At 40.6% G+C, this 26831-nt stretch overlaps 5 protein-coding genes across 7 annotated transcripts; 2 read left to right on the top strand and 3 right to left on the bottom strand.

Annotated features, from left to right (window-relative positions):
* Positions 1-119: 119 nt before the first annotated feature.
* On the top strand, positions 120-747 carry LOC108599149 (dnaJ homolog subfamily B member 4). Its single transcript, XM_017985937.2, has one exon. The coding sequence runs from the start codon at positions 318-320 to the stop codon at positions 702-704; it is 387 nt and encodes a 128-aa protein (XP_017841426.1). The 5' UTR covers positions 120-317; the 3' UTR covers positions 705-747.
* A 637-nt stretch (positions 748-1384) lies between these two features.
* LOC108598625 (DEAD-box helicase Dbp80) lies at positions 1385-3186 on the bottom strand. The gene is made up of 2 exons (XM_017985324.2): positions 2410-3186; positions 1385-2353 (listed from the first exon to the last, which is right to left on the bottom strand). Exons 1-2 carry the CDS (start codon positions 2987-2989, stop codon positions 1521-1523), a joined length of 1413 nt encoding a protein of 470 aa, XP_017840813.1. The 5' UTR covers positions 2990-3186; the 3' UTR covers positions 1385-1520.
* Positions 3187-3424: 238 nt separating this feature from the next.
* LOC108601041 lies at positions 3425-7097 on the top strand. Of its 3 annotated transcripts, none has more exons than XM_017988927.2 (5): positions 3425-3597; positions 3717-4447; positions 4506-5948; positions 6017-6552; positions 6614-7097. In XM_017988927.2, the coding sequence occupies exons 2-5, from the start codon at positions 3758-3760 to the stop codon at positions 6684-6686; spliced, it is 2742 nt and encodes a 913-aa protein (XP_017844416.2). In that variant the 5' UTR covers positions 3425-3597; positions 3717-3757; the 3' UTR covers positions 6687-7097. The 3 variants fall into 3 exon arrangements, with proteins under 3 accessions (XP_017844416.2, XP_017844417.2, XP_017844418.2); XM_017988928.2 differs by having other exon boundaries at positions 3425-3593; XM_017988929.2 differs by having other exon boundaries at positions 3425-3585.
* A 438-nt stretch (positions 7098-7535) lies between these two features.
* On the bottom strand, positions 7536-8501 carry LOC108599207. Its single transcript, XM_017986002.2, has 2 exons — positions 8222-8501; positions 7536-8167 (listed from the first exon to the last, which is right to left on the bottom strand). The coding sequence occupies exons 1-2, from the start codon at positions 8324-8326 to the stop codon at positions 7649-7651; spliced, it is 624 nt and encodes a 207-aa protein (XP_017841491.2). The 5' UTR covers positions 8327-8501; the 3' UTR covers positions 7536-7648.
* Positions 8502-9116: 615 nt separating this feature from the next.
* Positions 9117-11925, bottom strand: LOC108598456 (tyramine/octopamine receptor). The gene is made up of 3 exons (XM_033293451.1): positions 11753-11925; positions 10396-11705; positions 9117-10336 (listed from the first exon to the last, which is right to left on the bottom strand). Exons 1-3 carry the CDS (start codon positions 11817-11819, stop codon positions 9944-9946), a joined length of 1770 nt encoding a protein of 589 aa, XP_033149342.1. The 5' UTR covers positions 11820-11925; the 3' UTR covers positions 9117-9943.
* Positions 11926-26831: the final 14906 nt, after the last annotated feature.

Consider the following 26831-nt stretch of genomic DNA (forward strand, 5'->3'; position numbering starts at 1 on the left):
AATCAAGTTAGCGCCCCCTATTGTTAACCAGTTTCCTACTCACACCATTACCGATAGCTATCGATGCCAGCTAGAAAGAAAACCAGAAAGAAAACGTGGCAACGTTAAAATCATACTTGTTTTTATCCATATTTATAAGATTGTTGACAAAGTTTCGAAGCTTAGCTTTGAAGTGTTATATTCATTGTTGTGCAATACAAATAAACTACTTTTGATACTCAACTTACCTCGAATATCTAGAATACCTAAACTAACTATATACTCTTGCACGTCATATTCTACTCTTACCGAAATCAATTTCGCAATATTTGAAAATAATGGGCAAAAACTATTACAACATCTTAGGCATTGACAGAAATGCAACCGATGAGCAAATCAGAAAAGGCTATAAGCGTATGGCGCTCAAGTACCATCCAGACAAAAATGACCATCCACAGGCAGCGGAACACTTCCAGGAGGTTGCTGCCGCATTTGAGATACTTTCCGATAAGGACAAACGCGAAATATACGACCGTTACGGTGAGGAAGGCCTACGGGATGGTGATGAGCAAGCAACGTTTCAGGCGCCGTCATCTGATATGCTGCCGTTTATCTGTGCCGTTGGAGGAACCATTTTATTTGCGTTTGGAGCTTACAAAACTTTTCAAATGTTTACCAAGAAAAAGAACACAGAGCGGCAGGACGAGGCTTCGTCGTCCGATTGAGATTAACATGTTTATAAATATATTGGGGTGTAAATAAATTGTTAAGCATTATTACATATTTTCATATTTTTTGTCAGCTAAATAGGAATCTTAAGCTATCGATCATATATGCTATACTATAGTATGTTATCGACATCCCGCCTCTTGACACTATCTATTTAGTTATTGGTGATTCCACGTAAACTGTTAACAAGCCCTGCTTAAAGCTGTAAGATATACATTTGAAATGCACGAGGATTTGTATACAAGTTTGGGAGTTACAAAAAACGCAACGCTTCAGGAAATTAAACGGGCCTACCGTAAATTAATTATAGTGCACCATTCCGGATAAAAACCGAGAGCAAACTGCAGAATCATTGGAATATTGTATGCTTTTGAATAAAGCATATTGTGTATTAAAAGATCCAGAAAAGCGAAGAGAATATAATCGAAAGATATTCTTCAGGAAGGACAGATTCCCTGAAATTTGTGTGCTAATACTAATACTAATATCGTTAATTATACTGGGACTATATATTATATATTACCTATTTACAATGTTCTTAAGTTCTGACTTGGTATAGGTAACTTTATCATGATATTGTGAATTTAATAACCTTATTCAAAATTTATTTTTTGGTGTATATTTGCCTAATATGTTTTGTATAGCAAAACTTTATTAAAATCAATCAGAAAACAAAATGTAAAATAGACTGCATAAATTCATTAGACGTACAATTGCTTTTGTATGAATGCGTGTTTCAGAATATGCTTTTTATTTCGAAAGAAATGTTCACAAATGTTTTATGTAGCTAACTAGGGAATGATGTACATGATTTAAGTGCCAATCTTTTCAATGTCATCCGCATTATCAGTATTCAAATAAAGAATGTCCTTTTGAAAGTGTTTCTCGATAGTACGACAGACGGTCATACTCTTTTCACCATCGATGAGATTGATTGCAATGCCAGACTTTCCAAATCGCCCTGTGCGTCCAATACGGTGCAAATAAGTCTCACAATCTGCATTACCGCGAAGATCGACCGGTAAATCAAAGTTTACAACGATTGTGACCTGCTCGATGTCAATGCCGCGTGACAATACATTAGTAGTGATGAGTACTTTCTCTTGGCCGGATCGAAAACGATCCAAGACGGCAAGTCTTTGCTCAACAGTCAAGTCGCCGGAGAGTACAGCCACCGAGTGTCCATCCGCAGTCATCTTTGCAGCCAACCAGGCGGCTGCTTTGCGAGTGTGGCAGAAAATTATCGCCTGTCCGATGCTAATACAGCCGTAAATATTCTGTATGGCATTGTATTTGCCCTCCTCGTTCTTGCAATTTACATAGTATTGTTTGATGTTATCTAAAGATTCTTCCTCACGCATCAATCTAATGATAGTCGGCTCCGAAACAATCAGACGAGCAAAGTCCATAACCTCCTTGTCGTACGTGGCAGAGAAGAATAACATTTGACATTGTTGACTAAGCATCTTGTGTATGCGAATGCATTGATCATGATGACCCTGAGTGGCAATCATTACGTCTGCTTCATCCAAAACGAACACACGAATCTTTTTCATGTCAAAAAGGCGCATCTTAAGGCCCCAGTCAAGCATCTTGCCAGGCGTGCCAATCAGAATGTGCTCTGTCAACTTTGAGTTGCGATCAACTGTAAATTTCATGTTAATATTTACCGTTGCTTAAAATTGTTCATTTTCGCCTTACCTTCCTCACCACGCACTGCAAAACGTAGTTTAATTTCAGGACAGAACTGACCCATACGGGCAGCAACCTCCCCAGTTTGAATCGCCAGCTCGTATGTTGGCGACAAGCACAGCACCTGGGGATGATCTAGATCCGTATTGACGCGACTTAACATTGCCAATACGAAGGCAGCTGTTTTTCCAGTGCCCGATTGGCTTTGTGCAATCATATTTTGCGGCGGATCAGCCAGCAGCGTGGGTAGAGCTGTTTCCTGAATTTTCGATGGCGTATTAAAGCCCATGGCGTATATGCCCTTAAGTAGCTCCGGCTTCAAATGCAATGCTTCGAAAGTTTTCACTGAATGCAATGGTGATTTTGGATTCTTTTGTTGGACATCGAGTGACAGCTTAGTGTTGACCAAGCCCTTCCCAAGTATTTTGATCAGAAGACTTGTTTCGGCAGGGTCAGCAACGTCCGGCTCGTTGTCTTTGTTGGTTGTTGTTTGCGCTGCAGAGCCGCCTTGTGCCGGCTCATCGGAGTCTGAGCTAATTTTTAACTTAGGGATTTCCTGATCGGCAGCTATTTTCACCCAATCAGTCATTTTCGCTGTAATCTTTTTCAGACACTAATCTCGAAATCTAATTACACAAAATTGTGTATGGAAATTTCACGTTGCCAAAATGCTTGATGCTTAATGCAGCTGATTTTCCTTGGATTTTGTGACTCAGATGAACACTGAACTGATGCGCAATTGAACCTGTTCACTTTCACAAAACAATTAGCACAGTCGTTAGATTTTAATGTTTTACTAATGCATGCATATTAACTGTTAAATATGTATAACAATCATTTTAAATATTTTATAATACTGTTTGTAATTTAATTTAAGGTTCGGAATGTTGAGCCACTGTGTGTAAATAAGCCAATAATATTGCTGTCTCTTTTTTAGAAACAACTTATCGATAAGAGTCGCCTCATCGGTTCATTGAGATGTGAACTAAATCATTTTTTATACGTCTCTGCTCGCGAAACTGAGCCAAATTAAAAATAAGATGTTTTGGGAAATTTTAATGTTTGCACGATCAAAATTAACATTAAAATAGCTAACCAACCAACGCGTAGCTTGTGTTATTCGTAAAGTGAAAGGATTTTAAGGATTTCTGCTGCTAATTTGGCAATGTGAACGCTTCAAACTGTGTATGTATGTATGTACGTATTACTACTTGTTGTTTGTGTTAGTGAGGATCTGGCATTAGCGAGATAACTGCACGGGGACTGAGAATTACTGCGCAGTTGTAATAGGTTTATCTTTTCCATTCTTTTGACAGTGCTTATACGAGACTCCTAAATACTAAGAGAAACAACAACAATGTCGACGGCGGGAAAAGTCGCTGAGCAAGCGGATAATATGACGCGCTGGTTAAACGATAAGCTGCTCACAAGCGAAGAGAGGAATAATAGCAACATCAACAACAAAAGCAATATGAACACTAATGCAAATAAATACAATGCTCCAGCGACAATGCCAAATATGCGCAACAATAGCAATAATAATAATCAAAGCAAAGATTTTGATAAAATCTGCAAGCAAGCCCGAGCTGGTCAAAAGATTATGATTATTATGCGTGGCGCACCCGGTAGCGGCAAATCAACAATGGCAAAATCATTAGTACAGCAAACCCAACATTTGGAGCAGTATACTGTCAAAGACTTTGTATATAGCAGCGATGATTACTTCATTACAAAACGTGGCTATGAGTTTAATCCCACACTTCTGCCAGAGGCGCATGATTGGAACAAGCAACGCGTGCGTAGCAAGGCAGAAGCCGGCTGGAGTCCCATTATAGTGGATAACACGAATTCCATGAGCTGGGAAATGATGCCTTACGTGCAAATTGCTGTTGAATGTGGCTATATTTTGGAACTTCTAGAGCCACAGACCAGCTGGGCCAAATCAGCTGGCAAGTTGGCGCAGCGGTGTGTGCATCAGGTACCCAGAGATAGAATTCAAGCGCATTTAGATCGTTTCGAAAGAACTACGGTGCCGGATCTGATTAAGGTAATCAATAATTACATCTACTTAAATACTATAATCAACAATTTTGTTATGCACACAGATGCTGAAGCACACCAGGTACACTGTAAGCTTGCCTCAGTGGCGTCAGGAGCCGCCGCTGCCAGCTGTGCCTGCAGTGGCAGCAATGCCCACGCCACAGTTAGTGCCACCACAGCCGTCGGCGGAAAGTCCCAGCTCTTTCAGGCTTAATGCCCATGCACAAAGTTGGGTACCCTATGAACAGCATGCGGGCAGCTATTGGGCACAAGTAAGCGGACAGGAAATGCCAACCCCTGCACCATCCAGCAAGTCTAATACAAATTTATTGGATACCCTTAGAGACGCGCAAGACACCAGAGCGCCAGTTGACGCTTTGCTAGCTACAGCTACAGAGGCGACTGAAGATGTTCATCAACGCCATAGCATTAACTGTCCAAATGAAGCATCCGGTTTCATGCACTTGCGGCAAATGTATCCCAACAAGAATTTAACAGGTCTATGGGACTTGTATGTTAAGTGCAAGGGTGATGTTGACTGGGCAGTTGACATACTGCTCAAAGAAGATGAGCTAAATGCGGATGTAGCCGAATATGGGGAGGATACGCTGGTGCTAGAAAGCGCGGATTTTCAATGCGCCTGCAGTGGTATTAACAACGTCAGCAACAGCCTTAATAAGGACAGCCAACCAACGCCTGCCGTTGCCTCAAGCAAAATTCAGGCAAAGCCCCAACGCCAACCGCGTGCCAAGCGCACTGCCACAGCAGCCAGCGGCAACAAGGAGCTGCAAATGCAGATTGAAAACTGTTTTGTGCTAAGCGATGATCAGTACTCGGACCATACGCGTAAGATACGCGACATACGCAATGGAATTTTAGATCAACCGTTGCCAGTGCCCACAGTGGAACCACCGCCCGCCACCGATGAGGAGGAAATCGATGCGGAGGATCAGGTACTGCTGGAAATGGAGCTGGGCGAAACGCTTATTGAGCAGTTGCGTGAGCATTTTAAGTGGGAGGGCGACTTGCTGCCCAAAGATGCAGTAGTTGCACCCACCAAGGTGTTTATGCCACGCGGTCTGGCCAAACAGCTGTACATGGTCTGGATGGAAGCCATGCATAATCAGTTCGAAGAGAAACGCCAACAAACCTTGCGCGAGGACGAACAATTTGCCCATTTGCTTAAGCATCCCAAATATGCCGATTGCACTGAACCACCACAAAATATGAATGAACTGTTGGACATGGAGCTGGCCTGGAGCATCTACACAAGCCAGAATGTGGCTGTCAGTCAGGCCGCACGCCAGCCATCGAATGATATTGCCACACGTCTAACTAAAATGAAGCTGTGCGAAAAGTTTCCCAACATACCCAAGGAGACTGTTCTTGATATATTTGCAGATACTGGCAATAATTATGTGAAGACAGTGGAGCTGCTCGACAGTGACGCGCAATGCGATCTAACTGGGGCTCAGCTTTACGAGCAGGCCCTGCGTGAAAGTGAAAAGGTAACAGCGGAGTTTCTAATAAATTTATTGCACATTATGCATTTATTAATCTCTGCCTTAACTTATAGCTACATGCCCAAGTTCAGCTGGAGCAGCAGTCAAAGCCACCCAAGCTCAACAGTCCGCGTTCCGTCAAATCGCAATCACCGCAGCTACATGAGGAGGCCAAATCTGCAGCGTTGCGTGATTTTGAGGAGACGCGTAATATGGCCGCTCATCATGCTCAGTTGCGCGCCGAATGCAACCATAAGGCAAGCCAGGCCATACAACAAGGCAGTGGCAGCGTGGCGCTTTACTACTCGGAAATTGGACGCCTGCATAAGCAAAAGGTGGATCTGTATAATCACCGTGCCGCCGGCTGCATTATGGAAGTGCATAAGCATACGCAAAATAATCCAGATTTACTTGATCTACATTATTTGCATGCGATGGAGGCTGTCAGTAGTTTGGATTTATTCCTAGATCGCCATATAACGGTGCTGCGCAACAATACGCGTGTCTATAAGAATGTCTTTATCATAACTGGACGTGGTTTGCATAGCGTCAATGGTGTGTCTACAATCAAGAAGCGAGTAAAAGCCAGATTAGGGGAGCGTCGCTTGCGGTAAGCGAATCTAGACCATGTCCTAAACATTGAATTAACTTATACCTACCTTTGCATTTAGCTGGGAGGAGCTCAATCCAGGTCTGCTGCGTGTCAAACTCTACTCGGCATCAAAGCACTCCACAAACTTCTGATCTAAATACAGATGGCCATGACGGAACCGCCGATAATACACACGCACCCACATACACATCCACATATGTACAAAATGGCAAGCACAACATGTGCTTGTTTCCTATATACACTTTATTTTTATATAAGGTTGTCCATAAAATTAATTGTATTACATTTGTGTGTTCATTAAGCTCTTAGCGGCACATTCCCCTTTCACACAATTTATTTTAAACATTAACTTCCCTTAAAACTTTAAACTGAAATTTTATTTTAATACTCTTACTCTTTTGCTTACTTAAAAGCATATACAATGTTTCATAGTTACAAAGTCTGCTTTGAAATGAAAAAAGAACACTTAATTTTAACATTTTTAACTAAGCCACAACTCTGAAGTTGTTAATTTTAAGTTTAATGGGGTGCTATTATTGCAAAGAAATATTTTTATAATTGCCAAATATGTCACTTGACCAATACGTATATTATGTATACAATTCTTTAAGATATTTAGGTTCTTATTTGTAAGTGAACCAAATATTATTATTAAAGTTAGTTAAGTAAGCAAACTTTTCATCTGTCTTTTTAATTCTCCAAGTTGGTAATTTTAAAAACCCTTAGCTGAAAATTTCTGCGACCTAAGATAAACATGCTGAAATCCCGCCCACGTTTATATCTGATACCTGTGCTCACACCTGCTTGACTTTTCAATCAATCCTTTCCCAATTTTAGCAGGTAGCTCCCAGTACACATCATTGAACCAACATAAAAACAATAATTTGTTAATGTTTAAAACATGGAAAGACAAATGTTTTACCAAAATTTATGAATATAGTATAAAAATAAGCTTAAATGGTATTTTTAATCCATGGCAGATACACATTGTGTATTGGAAAATAAAGTTGCTAGTCTAAAATTAATTTAAAAAAAATTATAGTGCAGTCAATATGGCTTTGGTTCGATCCTGGAACGATGAGCCCATGCTTAACTACGTGAATTCATCCTGTCGCTCTTTGCGTGGAGATTGATTCTCTTTCCCACCGGTTTGCAGACGATTCATGGCCACCAGCTCCATTAGATTAACGCGACTGCGTTTGGGCGTATAACGATTGCAGGAATTGGAGTTTGAGCCGGCGCTATTATTAAGTTTCTCGCGGGGCGGTGTGTGTAGGAAGACACCCTCAAAAATAGTCTCTAGGCTGTTGCTGCGGCTTAAGTTGGCTGCTGAATCGTTGACATTATCGCTGGGCGCACATATCTGTGCATTGATCTCATGAAGCGCTACGAATTCTGGGTTATTTTTGCGCCCAGGACTACGCTGTGGTGACGATAACTTTGGTGTCATAACATCCGTCTCAATTTCATCAATGGGCGATGGTGTGCGACCGTGAGGTGAGTAAGCGCGTATTTCAAAAACGGGCAACTCATCAATGTCAGTTGGCTCATCCACATCGCGTTCGAATGCCATCGACAAGTCGCTTTCGCTCTCCAAAGAGGACAGTGAGCACTGCAGGCGAAAGGAGCTATTTAGCTGTTGCTCAATGCTGCACATAGTATTTACCGTTTCCACTTCTGTGACTGTGGTTGCGACTGTTGTGGCATTTGAATCCATGTTACTCTTCGGTCGTGCTGTACTAATATGAAGTGCCGAGATATCTTCAAGCATTTCAAATATATGCGCGAAAACGCGAAGCCTTCCCGATGGCCTGCCTGTCTTCTGTCCTTTGCCTGCTTTGGGTTCCGTTCGCGTGATTCGCGGAAACTTCCACCGCAGGTAGAAATATAAAATAGTAATGCACGCTTTTAAATTTTTATTATTTACAGCTGGGCGAGTAGATATTTAAAATTTCTCATATTGGCAGCACTTATAATTTGCTCGTTTAACAACACTGTTGACAGTCACGTGTTGACGCGTTCTCAGACCTTAAAGTACTCATTACTAGTTGCATATGTGGGTATTTTGCAGTACTATTATGAATTAAGTTATCGTGTTAACGGTTTTTCTAAATAGCCAAGTTTTTACCTTTATGAATCGAACTTCCAATTACATAAATCAAAAAATCTTTGAATTATTTGTTCATAACTTTTATTTGAATTTGTCTTTTTGTTTGATTTTGTTTGTTTTGCATTTGCTTATTGAGCCATTTAATTAGTGAAATTATCGTACACCATCAATTTTCAAAAGCGGTTTGGTTTTTTTTACATCAATTTATATGGTTTAGTATTTTGCTACTTTGTTGCGACATGCAATACTTATAGATACTATATGTATTACGTAGTTATTTAATAGTTGTTTAAGCTTTTAGCCATGCTCAACACGTTTTTGTTTTCTATAATAAAAACAATTGTTTATATAATTAAATTATTTAACAAATATTTAAAGCGTCTCTCAAACTATACAATAGGCATAATAATTATTACATTTTAATTAACTTTAATTATATCTCATACAATTTGTTTACCTAAATTTAAATACAACTGTTAAAGTAATTGCTAAGAAAACAGTATTTGGAAGTTTCACTGGGTTGAGCGCACACCTTAAACTTATTTTTAACACGCATGTATATTTAGTTTATATATTTTTGGTTTGATATATGTACGTATGCTTGTTTTGTATTGTTTAGCTAATGTGTTGTAGAATGAAACATGAAAGTTTTTGGAACAATGCTGTGCCTAAACATTTAATTAAATTCAATTGAGTTTCCTGCTTACATGTAGTATATGTATGTATGTTTGTAGTATGTACGTTATTTTCCTTTTACGTATTACATTTATGATTTCATTTAGATTTTTTTTATTTACTCTTTAGTAAGAATTTAATGTGATTTTTTCATTTTCATTCTTTGTTTTGTTTGGGTTTACTTTTTTCGTCGTTCAAGATTAAAGAGCACATAAAAGTTGACCTTGCTGTTGCTTGAATTTTATGAGAACGTATATATGTGTATGTGTGTGCATTAGAATCTCTAAGGACGTGTAGGTCCTGGCAATAGACTATGAGGCTGCTGAAAAATGTGCCAACAAATAAGTTAATTTGGTTTATATTTAAAATTAGAAGTAAATCGTTCAATATTTTATTTATTTTTAGGCGAGATCTTTGTACAAATGAGTGAAACCATATGTGAATTTCTTTGCTCGCACTTTTCTCAGCTGCTTCAAGCCCAATTATAGAGTATTTCAACTTTTCATAGACTGTATACCATAACTAAGTTTGGCACAAACTTTGTGTAATGCTCTCTCTTTCGTTACGTCGCCTCTGTGCGGCGGAGACGCCTCGTTCGCTGTATCACTTCATGCCCAAAAGTCTTTTGAATGCGCGTCGATAATCTAAGTTGAATATCGTATAGATGACCGGATTCAAGCCGGAGTTTATGTAGCCCAGCCAAGTGATGAAGTTCTTAAACTTGTTCGTCGGACAACAGCTCTGGCAGAATGGCAATATCACGTACATGAGAAAGAATGGCAGCCAGCATATGACAAAAACGCCCATAATGATGCCCAAGGTGCGAGCGGCGCGTCGCTCTTTGGACAGCGAGATCTTCTGCTTCTCCTCGATGAACTGGTTTACGCTGCTTGGCTTCTTTGGCAGAGTCGAGCCAGTGGCTGCAGTGGCGCCAGCAGAGGACTGAACTGGCTTTACCTTCAAAACGGTTTGCTCATCCGCCTGCGTAATGCAGACCTGAAGCAGAAGTTTAAAATTTAACTAAATGTTAATGTAGGCAATTGTTTTTTACTTACCTGTATGCAACCTTTGGGATCACTGCCGCTCTCTGTGCTAATCTCCGCGTCGGACTTGCCGGCAACATTGTTGCTGTTGCTGCCTTGAGGCAGCAGCTGTTGCTCCCCATGCGGCTCACAGGCAGATGTAGAGGATTGCGATCTGCGTCCACTGCGGCCCTTGCCATGCTTAATGGAGTCTTTAATCTTAGCGCGACGCGATTTTTTTACAAGCACTACCACATGTTGCTGTTGTTGCTGCTGCTGCTGTGGATCATTGCTGCTCTCTATCGGCGGATGCGTCTCGCTGCTGAGGCTCTCCTGATCATTTTGTATCATGGGCGTGGCAAAGTTGGCGCGATCGCGGCCGCAGCAAAGCCAGCTGGCGCAAAAGCTGCTCAGCACACGCGCCTTGGAGCTGCTGTTGCTGCCACCAGTGCCTGCATGTCCGGTGTTAATGGTCTCCACTTCAGCTGACTTCAGTGCAATGGTATTCAGCTTATTGGCCTTAGCGCGTTCGCGCAGACGCCGGCGCGTGGCCACGAAGATCTCAATATAGACAATGGTCATAATGATCAGCGGTATGAAGAACGAGCCCAGCGAGGAGTAGATGACGTAGCCACGTTGCGAGGTTAGCTCACAGGGCGTGGCGCTGGTAAACTCATCTGGCCAATCATTCCAGCCAATCAAGGGCGGGCTGCTAATAATCAGTGACAACAGCCAGACGCCAGAGATGAGCAACAGTACGCGTCCCACGGTGCGCTTCTGTGCATAGTTAATGGGATCCGTTATGGCCCAGTAGCGATCCAGCGCAATGGCGCAGAGATTCAATATGGAGCTGGTGCAGCAGAGCACGTCACAGGTCAACCATAGCTTGCACATGTGTATGCCAAATTCCCAGCGGCCCAATATGGAGTATGCCACGTTAAATGGCTGCACCAGCAGCGCCACCGTCAGGTCAGCCACAGCCAGCGAGACAATGAAAAAGTTTTGCACAATGCGCAAGGGCTTATAGGTAAAGACGCTGAGTATGACCAAGATATTGCCAATTATAGTTAGCACTATGATGATGGAGAGCACCAGGGCTGTGAGTAGCGCCTCCCACTCGGGCACCGCCAGCTGTATGCCCAATATGCTGCTATGCAACTCCTCTGCGGCTCCCGAGGCTGCATCGCATTCATGTGTTGTCTCTGCAATTGTTGCCGTTGTTGCTGTTGTTAAGCTGTCCAGCAGTGTGCCCGTTAAATTGGCTGCCAAAGCCGCTGTTGCTGATGTTGTTGCCGTGGTCGTCGGCAACGCTTCGTTGCGTGCTGTTGCTGCTGCTGCTGCTGCTGCTAGTGCTGTTTGCCGCTGGCGTGTTGTTGACGGCAGCGGCAGCTTGTCAACGCTGCCGCGGCCACCGTCGTGGTGACATTTATGAACAAGATTTGATCTGCCGATGGCATTTTGGCATCCTGCCACCTTCTCGTTGGCCCTATTCACAATTTAACATGCGTCGGATTTGTGGCTTGTCTTTTAACTTGTTGTTATTGCTGTTTGCTGCTTGGCGTCTTGCTGTGAGCTTGTGTGCTGCAATGATAAGTGTAGAAAAATGGCTTATATTAAAATTGGAATTTTGATTGATTTGCCAGCACAATTTAAGTGGCAAATATAGCGCATGAAAAAATGTGCAAAGCTTTATTCCATTTCTATGCTTAAAGGGTGTGACAAGCAATTAACTTGCTTTTGATTCTATGGCAGCTAACTCAGTCTGTCTTTTCTACTTAAAATTTAATTGCAGCATAGAAGTTTGCTTATAATAAATTCTGGACAAGATGTATTTGAAGCGTTGAGAATTTATAACTTCACTCTCAACCCTTTCAAAATGATACAAGTTCTTTTTAAATTAAACGTGATTAAGCTTAGACCAATCCTATGCTGTCGGCTTAATAACGCCTGTTATTTGCTTGAAAAGTTAATTTGATTAATGAACATAAGTGCTGCATTTGAAGTAAATCAAGCCGTACCCACGCCAATCGAAGCCTGCTTAACCTTTGACCCTTTTCGAGCTATCGCCTAAATTCTGAGTATTTTTCGTCTTTTGCTTGCAGTCGCAATGAAAACAAGCGCTCTGCCAGCTAAAGTTAAGCACAAGTTGCCAGACAAAGTAATCAAACTCATGTCAGTTACAAATTATTTATAAGTTGTCAGTAAACATGCAAAATACGAGGGCACCAGCTTCTGATCTATACATACGAGCATACATATTTATATCGACAACGTAAAATGAAAGGTCAAGTGCTTGACAACATACTAGCAGCATAATACTTAAATAGACTTGTTTAATATGTGAGCGCAGCACAAAAGCTATTAAGGGACTCGGCAGAGAAGGTTCTGTCACAAAAGCCATTAACAATTAAGTAAACAATTTAACATAAAAGCCGGCACGCTAATTAAAAATGCCACGCAAAGTGAAATGACAGCTGTAAAATGATAATATACGAAATTGCCAAAGAAACTGGATACACTGACAGCTTCCTTAAGATTCAGTGCAAAAGAAACGATACTGCAGGCAGCTGAGGACAAACATTAGTTATGAAATGAAAAACAAGTTTGCTGAAGTCTAGTTACCAAACTGTTTGATAGTTACTGATTGCACTTTAAAGTTTCCACATACACACACACAGCAACAATCAGCAGCAAGTACATTTTAGTCGAGTCTATAAATTTCACATAATTGTAGCACGCTATTTTAGCCGCTTTCAGCGCTTGACACATTTATCCGCTTAGCCCTTTGCCCGATGCCAAATGCAGTTGCATTTGCACACGCTCCCCCATGCAAAAAGCGAGTAAAAAAAAAAAGAAGCATTAATCAAACCAAAGCGTTCATAAACTGCGCACAAGCCGGCAAAAAACTTCTGCAACATTTTTATTCAGACCAAAAATTGTTTGCCTCGTTTTACGCGCGCTACGTGTACAATTTTTTTTTTGCCTGCCGAGGTGTGCTGCTAATGCTGGGAAAGCTTAACTTGATTTTTGACTGCGAGGCAGAGCTTTTAGCAAAAAGTCACTATGTTATATTCAAGGCTTTAAGCAGTTGCAGGCAGTGCTCGTTGTGGTTGAGTTTAAGCACACGTTTGCCATCAATAAGCTGATTAAGCGTTATAATTGAATCGTACGTTGTCTGGTCAAATGCCGCAATAAGCTGATTAAACGCTAAGTTAAGAACATGTGCCCAATCGCAGATCAAATGAACAGGGCTTACTCTTGAAACATGCGCCTAAACTTAAGTAATAGCTTGCAATTTTTAATACACTTTCACTTGCTGGCATTTATATTTAGCCAGGCTGCTTAGGCTAACAAACAATGACACTTGAATATGCACACGTGTCTGCAATAAGTAATAACTTGACATATTCTACTCGGAATTAAGACTTATTAATGGCCAAACGGCTGCATCGCCAGCCAGTTGTTTGATAATGCTAGTTGGCAATTATTGTCGAGTTTCTAATCACATTTCGCCGTTCCGCCATTGTTCGCTGTGTGCCGTTATTCTCCATTAAAACCTATGCCTATTGGATGACGCACACACACGAATGTCGAATGTCGAAATGAACGTCGAACGCTTTCAATAAAGACCGAGTTCAGCGAAATGAAAATGCAAAATGCAAAGCGCTTGAATCTTAGCCACACACACACACGCACGCACGAAGAGTGAGATAGAGATAGAGACGTAGAAAGAGAGCAAGCCAATTGGCAGTTTGGTGTACAATTCGCAAAGTCAGTTTTGTTTCATATTGCTGGTCGAGCACTAGGCACAGCTGACATTTTCATTTTGATGGCTACTATTGCATTTCAATTATAATAACAAATGCTTATCAATTTTTGAATGCTTACATTTTTCCTAGAAACTCGTATCAAATTACAGGATTTAGGTTTTTTATCTGCTTGCACATTCGGGCCATCGCTTGCGTTGTTGGTCAAGGAGTTGGTTTTGTTTGTTTTTGTTGGGGGCCCCTTTTTTGATTGTTTGCGCGGCCCGGGGCTAAAAATTTTTTGGGGCATTAATAAAGCACACACAGACAAAACCAAACCCCCCAATTGGGGATACATCATAGGACAACGCATAGACCGAGAGCAAATTTTGTTTATGCTGGCCCGGTTTGTGTTTTGCTATAAAGCTTCTCATTCAGGTTTGTGTTTGCCAATGTGTCTCGGCTTTGCGCTCTAGCATTTTTGTTTACAGCAAGCTTTAGCCAACATGCCACATGCCACACTGTTGCAGCTGTGTGCAGCAATTGTTGTTCAATTGAAAATTGTCAAACAGCAAGGTTGACTTTCTATCGTATCATGACTTGCAATATTTCAAACTTTGCTATTTTAAAGTTAAGCTTAAGCTAAAATCAGCGCAATGTTAGTTTTGAGGCGACTTTAAATGAAATTGCTTTCATATGCGAAACTCATTTAATAAGCACATCTACTATTTGGGACGTGCTGCGAAAACAAGCGTTTAAATCAATGGCCAACCAATTACTGACACATTTGCCCTTTTTTATTTTTTTAGCTGACGTCAATCAATCCATATTTCTTTTCACTTCGCAATATGTCAGCAATTTGCATGTGCTGCCCGGCACAGACATCGGACGTTAATGCGGGCAACATGCATTTCAAAAATTGATGCATTCTTGTTCGAAATCGCAAACTGACAGTCAGCTAGCCAGTCAGCCAGCTCGTCCCCCCGTCAGCCAGCCAGCCAGTTGGGAGTAGTGTCAGTTAGAGACAAAGCGCTGGTTAGTTGCAAACTATTGGGGGAGTGTTTTGTGGGTGGCTCGTACGTGCGCACCTGACACATTGATGACGTCTTCGAACGTTGGATAAACATGAAAATCATTCGTAAGGCAAACCAGCCATGAAAACTACCAGCTAACATGTGTGTGTGTGTGTGTGTGTGTGTGTGCTACTGCTATGTGGGTGGCAACGCCCACAACTGTCAGTCAAAAACGACACTCGAATGCACATTTTGTGCGATTGTAATATGAATTTTACATTGGTCCCAGCATATCGAACATAGTTACAATACAAATACATATAAAGTTGCATAAATATGGATTTTTATTGCAGTAAACTACTTGAGTTACCCTTTGTTGTAATTGTTATATAGTTTTAGTCCCCACTAGGTTATGTTCATACGAGACTGAACGATTCCCAGTGAATAAATAAAATTATTATTATTATTATAATACAAATACATATAAAGTTGCATAAATATGGATTTTTATTGCAGTAAACTACTTGAGTTATTTTCTAGATTGTCAAAGCTTAAATATTTACAAGACATAACAGAGTTCAAATAAATGATCAAGCTAAATATGCAAAGCTAAACAATTACATAAATTGTTAAAGATAGAAAATAGTATTTGAATTAAATACAATTAAAATTAAATACACTGTAGCGATAAATAAAAGCTTAATATAATTGTAATGCTTGTGATTAAATATGAATAACTTTAAATTTTGTATGCATTGTGCTTTTGTTACAAGCAACTGTCAACTCTTTCATTCTATTTGCTTTAATTTTGAACAAAGCAACAAACTTTGCTCAAAATGCAATTTAGCTTGATTGTGCTTTGCTTATTTTCTGCTTTATTATATATAATAAATGCAAAGACAGTCTTTGTTGCACATTATTAACATTATTTCATATTTCTCTATCATTTCTCAATGCTGGCGCGTGCTCTTTATATTTATTTATGTTATTATGCGCAAATCCCTTGACCGAACTCACTGCAGCCCACTGTGCCAGCTAGTTGTAGTATATTTCTTATCAATTTATATTGTTGTTATATGGTTGTTGTCAGCTGCCGTCATAAGCAAATTCCAGCTATGCCACAACGTATATGCATACTATGCGTATGCGCAATATATGCATACGTAATTGCATATGCTGCCAACTACATGCGTGTTTTTTTTTATTTGTGCATGCGCTTGCTCCAAGGCAACAAATAAAAAGCGTAAATGTTATGCTGTTGCCTTGTAATGCTGTTAACTTGCGGCTAATGTGACGTATACGTAATTTACTTTGCTAATTTTATGTCGTCTGCCTGTGACTGGCCGCAAAATGCTTTTTAATAGCGCGCACTGCATGTTGCTTACACATATTGTTGCAAAATCAATTACAGCCCCAAAAACTAATTAATGAGCTGTAATTTGCTAAAAGCTAAAGCTGACCAGACAACAACTTAACGCGCCCAGCGCACTGCGCCGAGCGTTGCTTCAATTATATTTCTTCAGTTTGCTGATTGTTTTAGCAATTGAACCAAACTTTGTGTGGTTGTCTGTGTGTGTTGTTTGTTTGCCTTGCTACATGCTTTTGAATTGATTTGATTTGAATTTGATTGGCTCTAACTCTGTTTTATTTTAGTTGCCCTGCTCATTTTTCCTTTTATTTTGCCCGATGCCGCGTTTAGGGGGGAGCACTTTTGAGTCTTTTTGTTTGCTGCCACGCAAAACAATAAAAAAAACACACACAAAAAACGTTTGCCATAACAAATCAGTGCAGGTCAGTATTTTTTTACGTGGTGTGTGGGTTTGGTGTGGTGTGTGTTTATGTCTGTGTGCATAAAAGTTTTTAAATTGCATTGCTGGTGGCTATTTTTTGCTTTAGTTTGGTTTGCAATTGTGTGCTGAATGGTCATCGAATTTTCAATTTCATTGCGGGATTGCGTGTAAGGTTTTGGTTTTGTTAAACTGCCAACTGAATAATAAATATAACAAATTTTTTCGCTCACACCGAATCGTTAGCTTTGCGGTGCAGTTTTGCATACCCGCTAAACAATTAAAAGTCAATTTTACACAGTTTTTTTTTTCAATGACCAACAGCAAGTAGTGGAACTAATAAAGGTTTTCAACTTTAGTAGCCAGCTAGCTTGTTGATTACTTGTTATTCTATATTATTTTGCAAGCCTTCTACGCCTGACCTTTAATCAACACTGTGTGTGTGTGTGTGTGCCTTAATAACTAATTAGACTGCAGTCGGGCTTCCGCCTGTAGCCAGGCAAGTTAATTAGTTATTTATGCTATGGCAATAGAAGAGCTGGCCAAAGGATTAGCTTGACCTAGCTGGCTGGAGCCATGGAGCCAGCACTCAGCTTTCACTGTAGCGTGGGCGTCATCTAATAAGCATTGTTATGGCCAAAGTTCGAGCAATTGATTGACCAAATGCGTACGTGTTGAGAGCCTGATTGAAAACCCATTTTACCCACTGACCCTGACTATCATAAAAAGCGCCAGCAAATAATAAAAACTGCTCAGTTCGGTTGTTGACCAATTGTGTAAGCAGTCTGGCGCCTAATTTCCTCCAGTTGTATTGCCTGGCGCCCGTCCATAAAACCCACAATAAACTGAAACTGTTTATTGCAGATTTCGCAACAGTTTAGTTCGCTGATGCTCTTAAGCCCGAGAGCTGAAATTACCAAACTCTTTTGCCAAAACTTAATGCTATTGCGAAATCTAAAAATCAAAGTCGCTTAGCTGCCAAGAAATTCATTGCAGTGCAGTCATTGGGTTGATGCTGCTCATCAATATGAGCAACCAGTCAAGCAGTCAGCTGAACAGCTGAGCAGCTGCGCAGCTCTGCACATTTGTCAGGCCAAGACAATTCCCCAAATGATAGCGAAGTTGCTAGTCGCAAGCTGCAGCTTGTTGTTGCCCCCAAAATGCTAGCACTTGTCTACGTGCTGGAGCTTTTGGCTAAAATTTACTTGTTCACATTTATTACGTGCAATTTGGCTGGCCCAACGCTGTTCCAACGTCAAAAGCAAAAGCCAAAAGCAGAGCAAAAAAAAAAAAAAAATAAGTGAAACTAAATAAATAACACAACATCACCAAAAAAAAAAAAAAAAAAAATGAGGCGTGAGGAATGTGTTAACTTTGCTGTGGATGCTGCGACAAAATTGCTGCTGCTCTGGGAATTGCCAAATGAGTTAGCAGTTTGGCCAACAAAGCATTTGTGCGATATTATGTGATTGTGTATTAAGCTCTAACAAATGTGGCATAATTAGTTTACTAAATGCCTTCTCTCGTTGCATTCAACACTTAACATCAGCAATAGCTTTAGTATCTCAGCAGAAAGAATAATGTTTAATAACCGATTAAAATCTAAGGCAAGATGCCCAAGCTATACAACTATCATTATTTAACTTAAGCTCCATTTGCAGAACTCAAAGCAATTTGCAGGTAGACGTGATTTAACCTTGAAATGTATGCATGACGTATACTTAATTTCATTAACAGATATGCATCACTTGTTTAATAGAAGAGTCTGTCTGGCATTTAAAAATATTAAATTTAATTTAATTACAATACAATAATTAATTGAGCAAAAAAGTATAAAGTATTAAAAGTTCGCATACAATGCGTTTAAAATAAAGTCATCATCATTATTGTTTATCTGAATTAAAAATGACGTGTGCTATGTTTATAAACAAGTTCATTGTCGATTAATTGTTCGACCGAACTCAATTTCATTCATATTTGACCTTTTAATAGCACACACCCACATACGATATATGTATATAACATTTTTTATCTGACGATCTGACAGCTGTCAGAAGTGTTGGCTATATTTATTTGAGCTTTGTCCACGCTATCAATGAATTGATTAAGAGCTAAAGCGAAATCTCGAATTAGCGAAATTGGCTTTTCGCTTATCGCAACAATAAAATTCCTGGAATGCATATAGACAAGCCGAGCGAGATATTGTCACATTGTACAGTTTTATTAGCTTATTGCTGCAAAGTCTTGCAGCACATAAATTTCACTAAGTGCCTGCGCGCATTTGTTAGCAATAGCAAAAGCTTGCAACCGAACGAGCTGCGTCTCGTCTCCTGTCAACATCAACAACATTTATCTATATACTATTTTTACAGCCATATTTTGTAGTCCGCTTGCTATGCCATATAAATCATATTTGGCAGCCACTTGACGCGTGAGAAATGCGCAGCGAGCGGAAACGGGTACTCACCCAATAAGGGTTGCGGTTGTGTTGTTGTTGTCTTTTTTTCGGGTAGGTATTGCTATTGAAATTTTACACAGCTGCTCTGCTCCGCTCTGCAAATCGTATTAGCATATACTCGTATATCTTTATAAGCATTGAAGTTCTAAATCACTTGCACTGCACCACGCCAAAACTATTTGTATGCATCAAATGCAAATATACGAGCATATTACACAATCATAGTCGGCACCAATTGTTGTTTATTCCGCACATGCAGTTCATGGCCTTTGCATGTCAATTGCAAGTTTATACAATATTATGTGTTGTTTTATTATTCTTATTAAGTATTTGTTTGCCAAGTTATATAGACTCGATTTCGTTTGCCGCGCAGCGCTGCAACGCTAACCAATTGTACAAGCAAACTGTTGAGTTTATGTATTCACACTAGCCAGACTGACCCCAGTTTTTTACAATTGAAAGCAAAAAAGAACGCGCACAGTCGACAGCGCAAGACGCTGTACATAGCGTGGATATATTAAAGGGGTTAAGGAACGCCTAAAACTAAGATAAAGCAAGAATGATGCGCTGCTAGTTCGTTAACCTACAGAAAACAAAATTAAGTATACGTAATAGAATAGAAAAAAAAATATAAATGAATTACAGGCCTACTTCTGTACTATAAGTATAGTAGTTATGTATTTTTATTTATAGAGTTCAAACATATCTTGAGCATATGCTGTGGCTGACTTTTGGAATGCGCTTCATTATTTAATAAATTACTTGAAATTGTTTGTACTTAAGTTTTGCTAAGGCAAAGTATTTAGGTTAAATATCAATCGCTTATCGCGCTCTCTCTTTTCATAAGCCAACTTTGCCAGCAAACAATTATGAGCACATCAATATGCCTTGCAGATATTGCTATTGTCAAACCCAGTTATTAAGCAGTTGACACTACTTGCATACTAACAGCTATCGGCTATCCATGTAGTGGCCTTATAAGTTCAGCTAGCTCATGCCCAATTTAAATGCCAACGCTTGTGTTAAGGTGCCACATACAGGGCCCATTCATAGAAAATACCTAACATGCGTTCAAAAATATTTTGTGTATGATTTTCACTTGCAGCAATGGCCAGCGGGATGGGGGCGCACAGGTAGTCTACGCATTGATCTGTCTGTATATTTAGCATAATGCTTTGCTTTGCTTTGCGCTGATTTTCAGTTGTCTAAATGGGGCCGGCTGTCTTTTGTTGTTGTTCTGCTCATGTGGGGGGTGTGGAAGATATTTTGCTTTTTCTCAGTAGTCACAAACAAAGAGAAAAATCAAAAGAAATATCCATAAATAACTGCTTCGATTTTTAGCTATAGCTTTTCGGCAGCGAGCCAGCTAGAAGTAGTGTCGACATCTTTATGAGCTGCTGCTGATAAAACAATTGTCTATGTGTGGGTATGTGGGTGTGTGTGGGCGTATGTAGTTGTTGCTGCTACGGCTGCTGCTGAAGTGCTTTGGGGCAGAAGAAACTGTTCGCTTTTCTTATTTTTGATGAATTCCACAAATATTGACAATGTGCGTGCCAAACACAAAATAAATCATAGTCGTTTTCGCTTTTCTTCAGTATTTATTTACATGCCGGAAGAACGCAAAACGCACAGCAACAACAACAATATGAACAACAACAACAACAACAATAAACCCAAAGGCAACAGGCAACAAATTTGCTGCTGCTCTGCGTGTCTAGCGCTTACAGAAGCGATGACGCTCATCAGCAGCTCGTGTGTTGTTTTCTCACTCTATATACGTGTGTGTGTGTATTTATTGACATTTGCCTGTGTGTGCGCGCATTATTTGTATATTTAAATGTAATTTGCTTTTGGCATGGCAACTAGCAATTGTTAATTTATACACAAAATAAATTTGGCAGTCAACTTATTGAATTTCATGCAATCGCAGCTGAATTTTCAGCTTCGCTTCGTATTGAGCATTAATTAAAGGCTTTTAGTAGCTAAGGAACTTCAGTTGTTATCGGCTGCCAAATGGTGCGTTGACAAAAATCAATGAGCCCTGATGGCAATGAGCTGGCAACAAAATTTAAATACGCTAGATTTCAAGCTATAAGCTATTTGCGAATTTCATACATTCTTGCACACACACACAACCACATAAAGCAAATTAGTTACGCCTAATTTGCAGATCATTGTTGGCAACAATTGAGTGCTTGGCTTATTGACTTACTTCTGACACAATTCAAATATTGCCCCAGCTGCCACACTCGACATGCTAAGCGCTTGTGTGTCGCCACTTGAGTTAAGGCAGTAGCAAGCAGCAAGCAGCTTTTGGCCCCCTAGATTTGCAGCTTCTAGTACGGCGCGTATACGCAATGGAATTAAATTAAAATCGCTAGGCAAATGCGCACACAAAAGGCCAAGTCAAGCTGCTAAAAAGGCAACAAGGCAAAAGGTTAAGCGCAACGACACAAAGCCCGTTTAGCATTTTGATTAGGCGCCTGAGCTGCAGCTTGAGATACATATATAATCCAAGCGTCGACTGCAGTCACATTCACAGTCCCAGTGTATGCTAAGCAGAGAACAATGAAGTATAATTTATATGCCAGGAATTAATTTAACTCACGGGCAGCCAAACTTATCACCTGCTGCTAGCAAATGAAACAAGGCACAGACTACGGCTACGACTACTCCTACTACAACAGCCTTGGGGCGCCGTTTGGTATAATACAAGTTGCTCGACGGCATTGCGTGCATAAATACTAGTAGTATGTGTGTACACTGTACAGTGAGCACTCTCAAGGCTAAAAAAGTTTGCGATTCGCATGACAAAAGAAAACTTTAATACCAGAAATTAAGAATTCTTTGCAGCGTCATGCAAAATTGCTTCGAATGTTGTTTTAACAATAACAGAGTAAAGCAAGTCTGTCACTCATTTTAATAAATTTGCAAAAATATTTGTGTTGCTGCTTAAATATTTATTTCCTCTCGCAAAACGATTTGCACTTTTTGTAGCCTAAGCTCATTGTTAGTAAATTTTATTTTTAGAAAAATTTTAAAGCGAAGCATATCCACTTGCCGTGTGCCCACTGTACTCGTATGCTGAGCAAGTGCAAGGCACTATATTCTGCTTCAATACAAGGCATTGGCTTAAATATGCTACACTTTAACATCCAGAGACACAGGCCTCTGTGCGGAAAGGTTGCCCTCCCTGCTGGCAGCTTACAACTACAACTACTCACAACTGCTTGTATAATTTAATAAGGTTGCTACACTTAGGCAACACACACACACACACACAGACACACACATGGCTCTTATTGTTGCACGTTTTGTAGTTTTCGACAGGTGGAGGCTGCAGGCATATAATTTTATTATGCCCTGGATATGGCCATAATAGCTGCGTTGTTAACTTTGCCAATTGTTCGGCAAGAAAGGGCTTTAGAATTGAATTTTTGATGGAAAGCGCATATGCAAGTCGTCGTGGCTCTAGCCCCAAGCATTTAAATTGAACTCGCTAGTGGCAAATGTATAAAATTTTGTTTATGCTGCTGTTAGCTACATCATCTGTGTGGTTAATGCTTGACTTTTGTGCTCTATAAATTACTTAGTAGTATTTTAGTGCCGAAATGTTTTGTCGGTTGCAGCTCCACTCTCATTTCCTACTACTTACTATCGCTACATAAATATCAATTTATCTTTTGCCTCTTTTGCTTATTTATTTCACAGATGTTGACAAGCAGAGCATGTCTGCTTAATCTAAATGAAAGTATGGCCGCGCAGCTTACACATGCAAGCCAAGTCGAAAGTATTGCAACTTTTTTTATGACGGACCTTTTGTAGTTGAAAAGGCTTTTGGGGTATGACCTTTTTTCTGTGTGCTGGGGGCAGGCGCGCGTATATCTCTTAAGTAAATCAATTTTTTAATAAAGCTTAAGCAGGCAGCGTCAAATTTAAGTTATTGCGTAGCCGCACTGTTGTTCACTTAGCTTATTATTAAAAAAGTTGCCCACACACACATAAGTTTTGGCTGCAAAAATATTTTCTATGCATAAATTTAAGCCACATTTAATCAATTTCACCATCATTATAACTAATAATTTTTCATTGTTGCATGCAGCAAGTTTTCATTAAAGTTGAAGCGCTTGCTTTATATATATTTTGAGTTTTCTCTTCGTCGCAGCTGTGCTGCTGTCCAAAGCGCCAGACGCCAGTGCTTCAAGACAAGTGCATGAAAAGTTCAGCACTAGACAACAAGCTGGCGATAACGGTGGCAGGTGAAAAAAGTTGTACTCATTAGCATGCGGCTGCCTGGAGCAGCGAGCACCGAGCGTTGTCCTATCTATTCGCATGTCCTGGTTGCATGTGCTGCTTATGCGTGAGCAACTTTCAACAGCAGACTACAGTGGAGCGCCGCTTGGAATTTGTGGGCGTTTGCCTTAATCTGAAATCCAAGCCCAAATCCAAAAACAAAATAAAGCAAAAAGTTGTCCTAAGCTCCCTCGAGATGTCGTTTGCGGTGCCACTGCGTACGACGGTCTGTCAAAAACTGTCTGCAGTCAGTGCAAATGAAAACGAAAACTGATGGCACCCCACCCACACCCTTATGCCCAATGGCAGAAGCAAGCCCTAAGCGCAAGTCTTGGTTCCACCACACTTGCCAGTCGAGCTGAGTGCAATTCACATGCATAGTTTTTCGAGTGCAATTAAGTGAAATTCGTATTAGTTGTATGCGCAAGTATGTCTGTGTGTGTGTGTGTGTGTCTATCTGTGTAGTAACATGTGCCAAGCGGCGAAAAGTATTAGCCAAAGGACGACACGAGCGAGCTGTAGATGACACAAAAACAAACTTGGACACGTTGCCCGGGCTGCCATTGCAACCATATAAGACACGCAAGTATGTCCCTCTGTGCATGTGTATGTGTGTGTGAGCATAGTCATGTTTAGCTGGCTCTCAGCAAAGTTGTCGCTCCTTTGATAATGTGGCCAACATGTAACACGCGCTCGCATACAAAGCATGTCATTAAAAGTTCCACCCCCTTCCCCAGCAACTAATGCTTAAGCAATTTCTTGTCAGCTCGTTGTTTGCAAGCGGATGCCATTAAATGGCTTTGGCAAATGGAAAACCTGCGCGGCAGTCATTGCCTTTTTCTTATAATTAACAATCTGTGCATACAAGTGGCGCCCGAAATTGAATATCTGAATCTGTTTGACTGTCAATTAGAGCTCAGGGCTATTAGCATTACCATGGCTGGGTAATCAAAGAGTGAAATCAAACTTTACGAAATGAGAAATTCTGCAGCCACATGCTATTAAAGAACTATTTACAGTTCAGCCAAAAGTTTCGGACCCCAACACATTAATGATGTGCACAACATGTGTCACTTGCCATTTGCAGAAGTTTCCATCAACGCAGTACACACACAATAAGCTTAACAGCAAGAGGGCCCACACACACACACACACAAGTGCAAAAAAGAGAGCTGAAGTAGATTGAACTGTAGGCGAGAGTGCGCCAAGACAAAATTACACGAAATTATGTTTACCCAAGCTGGGTTGGTCAGTCTATCGCGTGCACACATCCGGCTCGCTTGAGCTGCCTCTGTGGTGTATCCAATTCCATTAAAATCAATTTGTCTATTTATTTAACCGATAATCTGCCAGAGCGCTTGTAGTAGGGTTGTGCAATTTTCACACCGCAACAGCCAACACCAATACACACACACACACAGAAGCAGGTTACACACCTCGAAAACCTCTAATTTGTCAACATCAGGCTGGCTGGCTGGCTGGTTGGCTGTTGGTTTGGCCCTGTGCAGCTCGAAATGTTTTAATTTGGCCAACATCTCACCTATGCTACAGACGTTCCATTTATTATACAGCTTGTCTGCTTGTCAATATGTCAGTTAGAAGCTGCCCACACACATCTGCCAAATGGACTAGTAAACATAAGTTTATAGTAGCTTTACATATATAGTATAATAGTATGCTAGGCTACCTTACCTTGTCACAGTTTTTTATGATACTATTAACATCATTGTGTATGTGATTTATGGCACCCGTGTGATAGGCGTTCCAGTTGCTGCTCGTCGCTGCTTGTCGCTTGTCTTAGGCTTTGCCCATTTGACGACCTTTTGTGCGCTTAAACTTGGCAGCTTTTAGGCTAGCATAAACATATACATATATGAATAAGATATATCTATGTGTATATGTATTTTTTATGGAGCTGTCGTTAAAATCGGCGCAAGGCCAAGCTTTGGCGCAGCAAAGTAGGCTACGACTAAACAAAGGGATCATGAGCGGCTGGCTGTGTTGATTTTGATATATGAGTCGCTTCATTGTTTGCCGAGTCAATAATGCGCGCACATTAGCATAAATATATACAAATTTATACGCTTTATTATGCTTGGCATAGGACAGCGCTTAAATGGGCTTTAAAATATCACAAGGAATTGTATTAGCTCGCCCATGTTTAGTTATCAATTTTAAGCAATTCGTTTTTTTTTTTTGCGTTTCTCTTTTATGCTTATTGTTCAATGGCCTAAAAGCAAACGCTTATGTCGCAGTGCGTTGCGCTTTATGCGCTCACTCTTTGGCAGCGCCACATCAATCAAATGGCACCAGAGCACTTAAGAACCGCAGAGCGCGCAGTGGTCGGTGGTCGGTGCTGGGCAGCAGTTGGACAGCCGCTGAAGTGGTCCGAGTTGTTGCTGGTTTCTGCTTCAGTGCTTCAATGAGATGAGTTGACAGTTTTTTTTCTTCAGTCTGCTTGCAGCTGGCGCTGGCGCTGGGTTTTGCTAAGGCTGAAACGCGCTCACTTGAAGCGCAAATAATTGAAATTAATAAATTGAATTTAATTGAAAAGCGTTGGCCAACTTTCGCACTTAAAGACAGACCACCCCCACGACTGACGACTGACGACTGCCGACCGACTACTGACTACTGACGACTGACGACTGATGGAGTCAATGAGTTGTGCAGCAGCCTTGGCTTTAGGTCGCAGACAGTTTGCTTGCTTCTGTTGTTGGCTGCTGCCTCTCAATTTTCAATTTCCTTTTGCGCTTTGCATAAAATCTTTGGCATAGTTATTTGGCTGCAGCTTATGCAAACATGGCAATTGTGCACGAAAGCTAATCGTCAGCTGTGTGCTCAATTCAGTGAGCATGCAAAGCATTTGAATCACAATATGCAGCAGCAGCAGGAGCAGGAGCAGAGTCGGCTGTGCAAGTGTTTGATTTAAATGCAATTTTTCAGTTCTGTTGCTGTTGCTTTTAGTCGTTTGTTGCACTTAAAGGGCTCGAGCACTGGCGTATACATAATATACAAGGCTTACGACAAGAAACTTGTTATGCACAAATTGTGTGCTGCTAAATTTAATTTATGCACTTGCCAAACTCAAAAATAGCAAAACTACTTCAGCTCGAGCGTAAACCGCACAAGAAACTTGCACAACATGGCGTATGCGTTATGCATTTGGCATTTA

Source organism: Drosophila busckii, chromosome 3L, assembly GCF_011750605.1.
Source record: "Drosophila busckii strain San Diego stock center, stock number 13000-0081.31 chromosome 3L, ASM1175060v1, whole genome shotgun sequence".
NCBI classification, from domain to species: Eukaryota; Metazoa; Arthropoda; class Insecta; order Diptera; family Drosophilidae; genus Drosophila; species Drosophila busckii.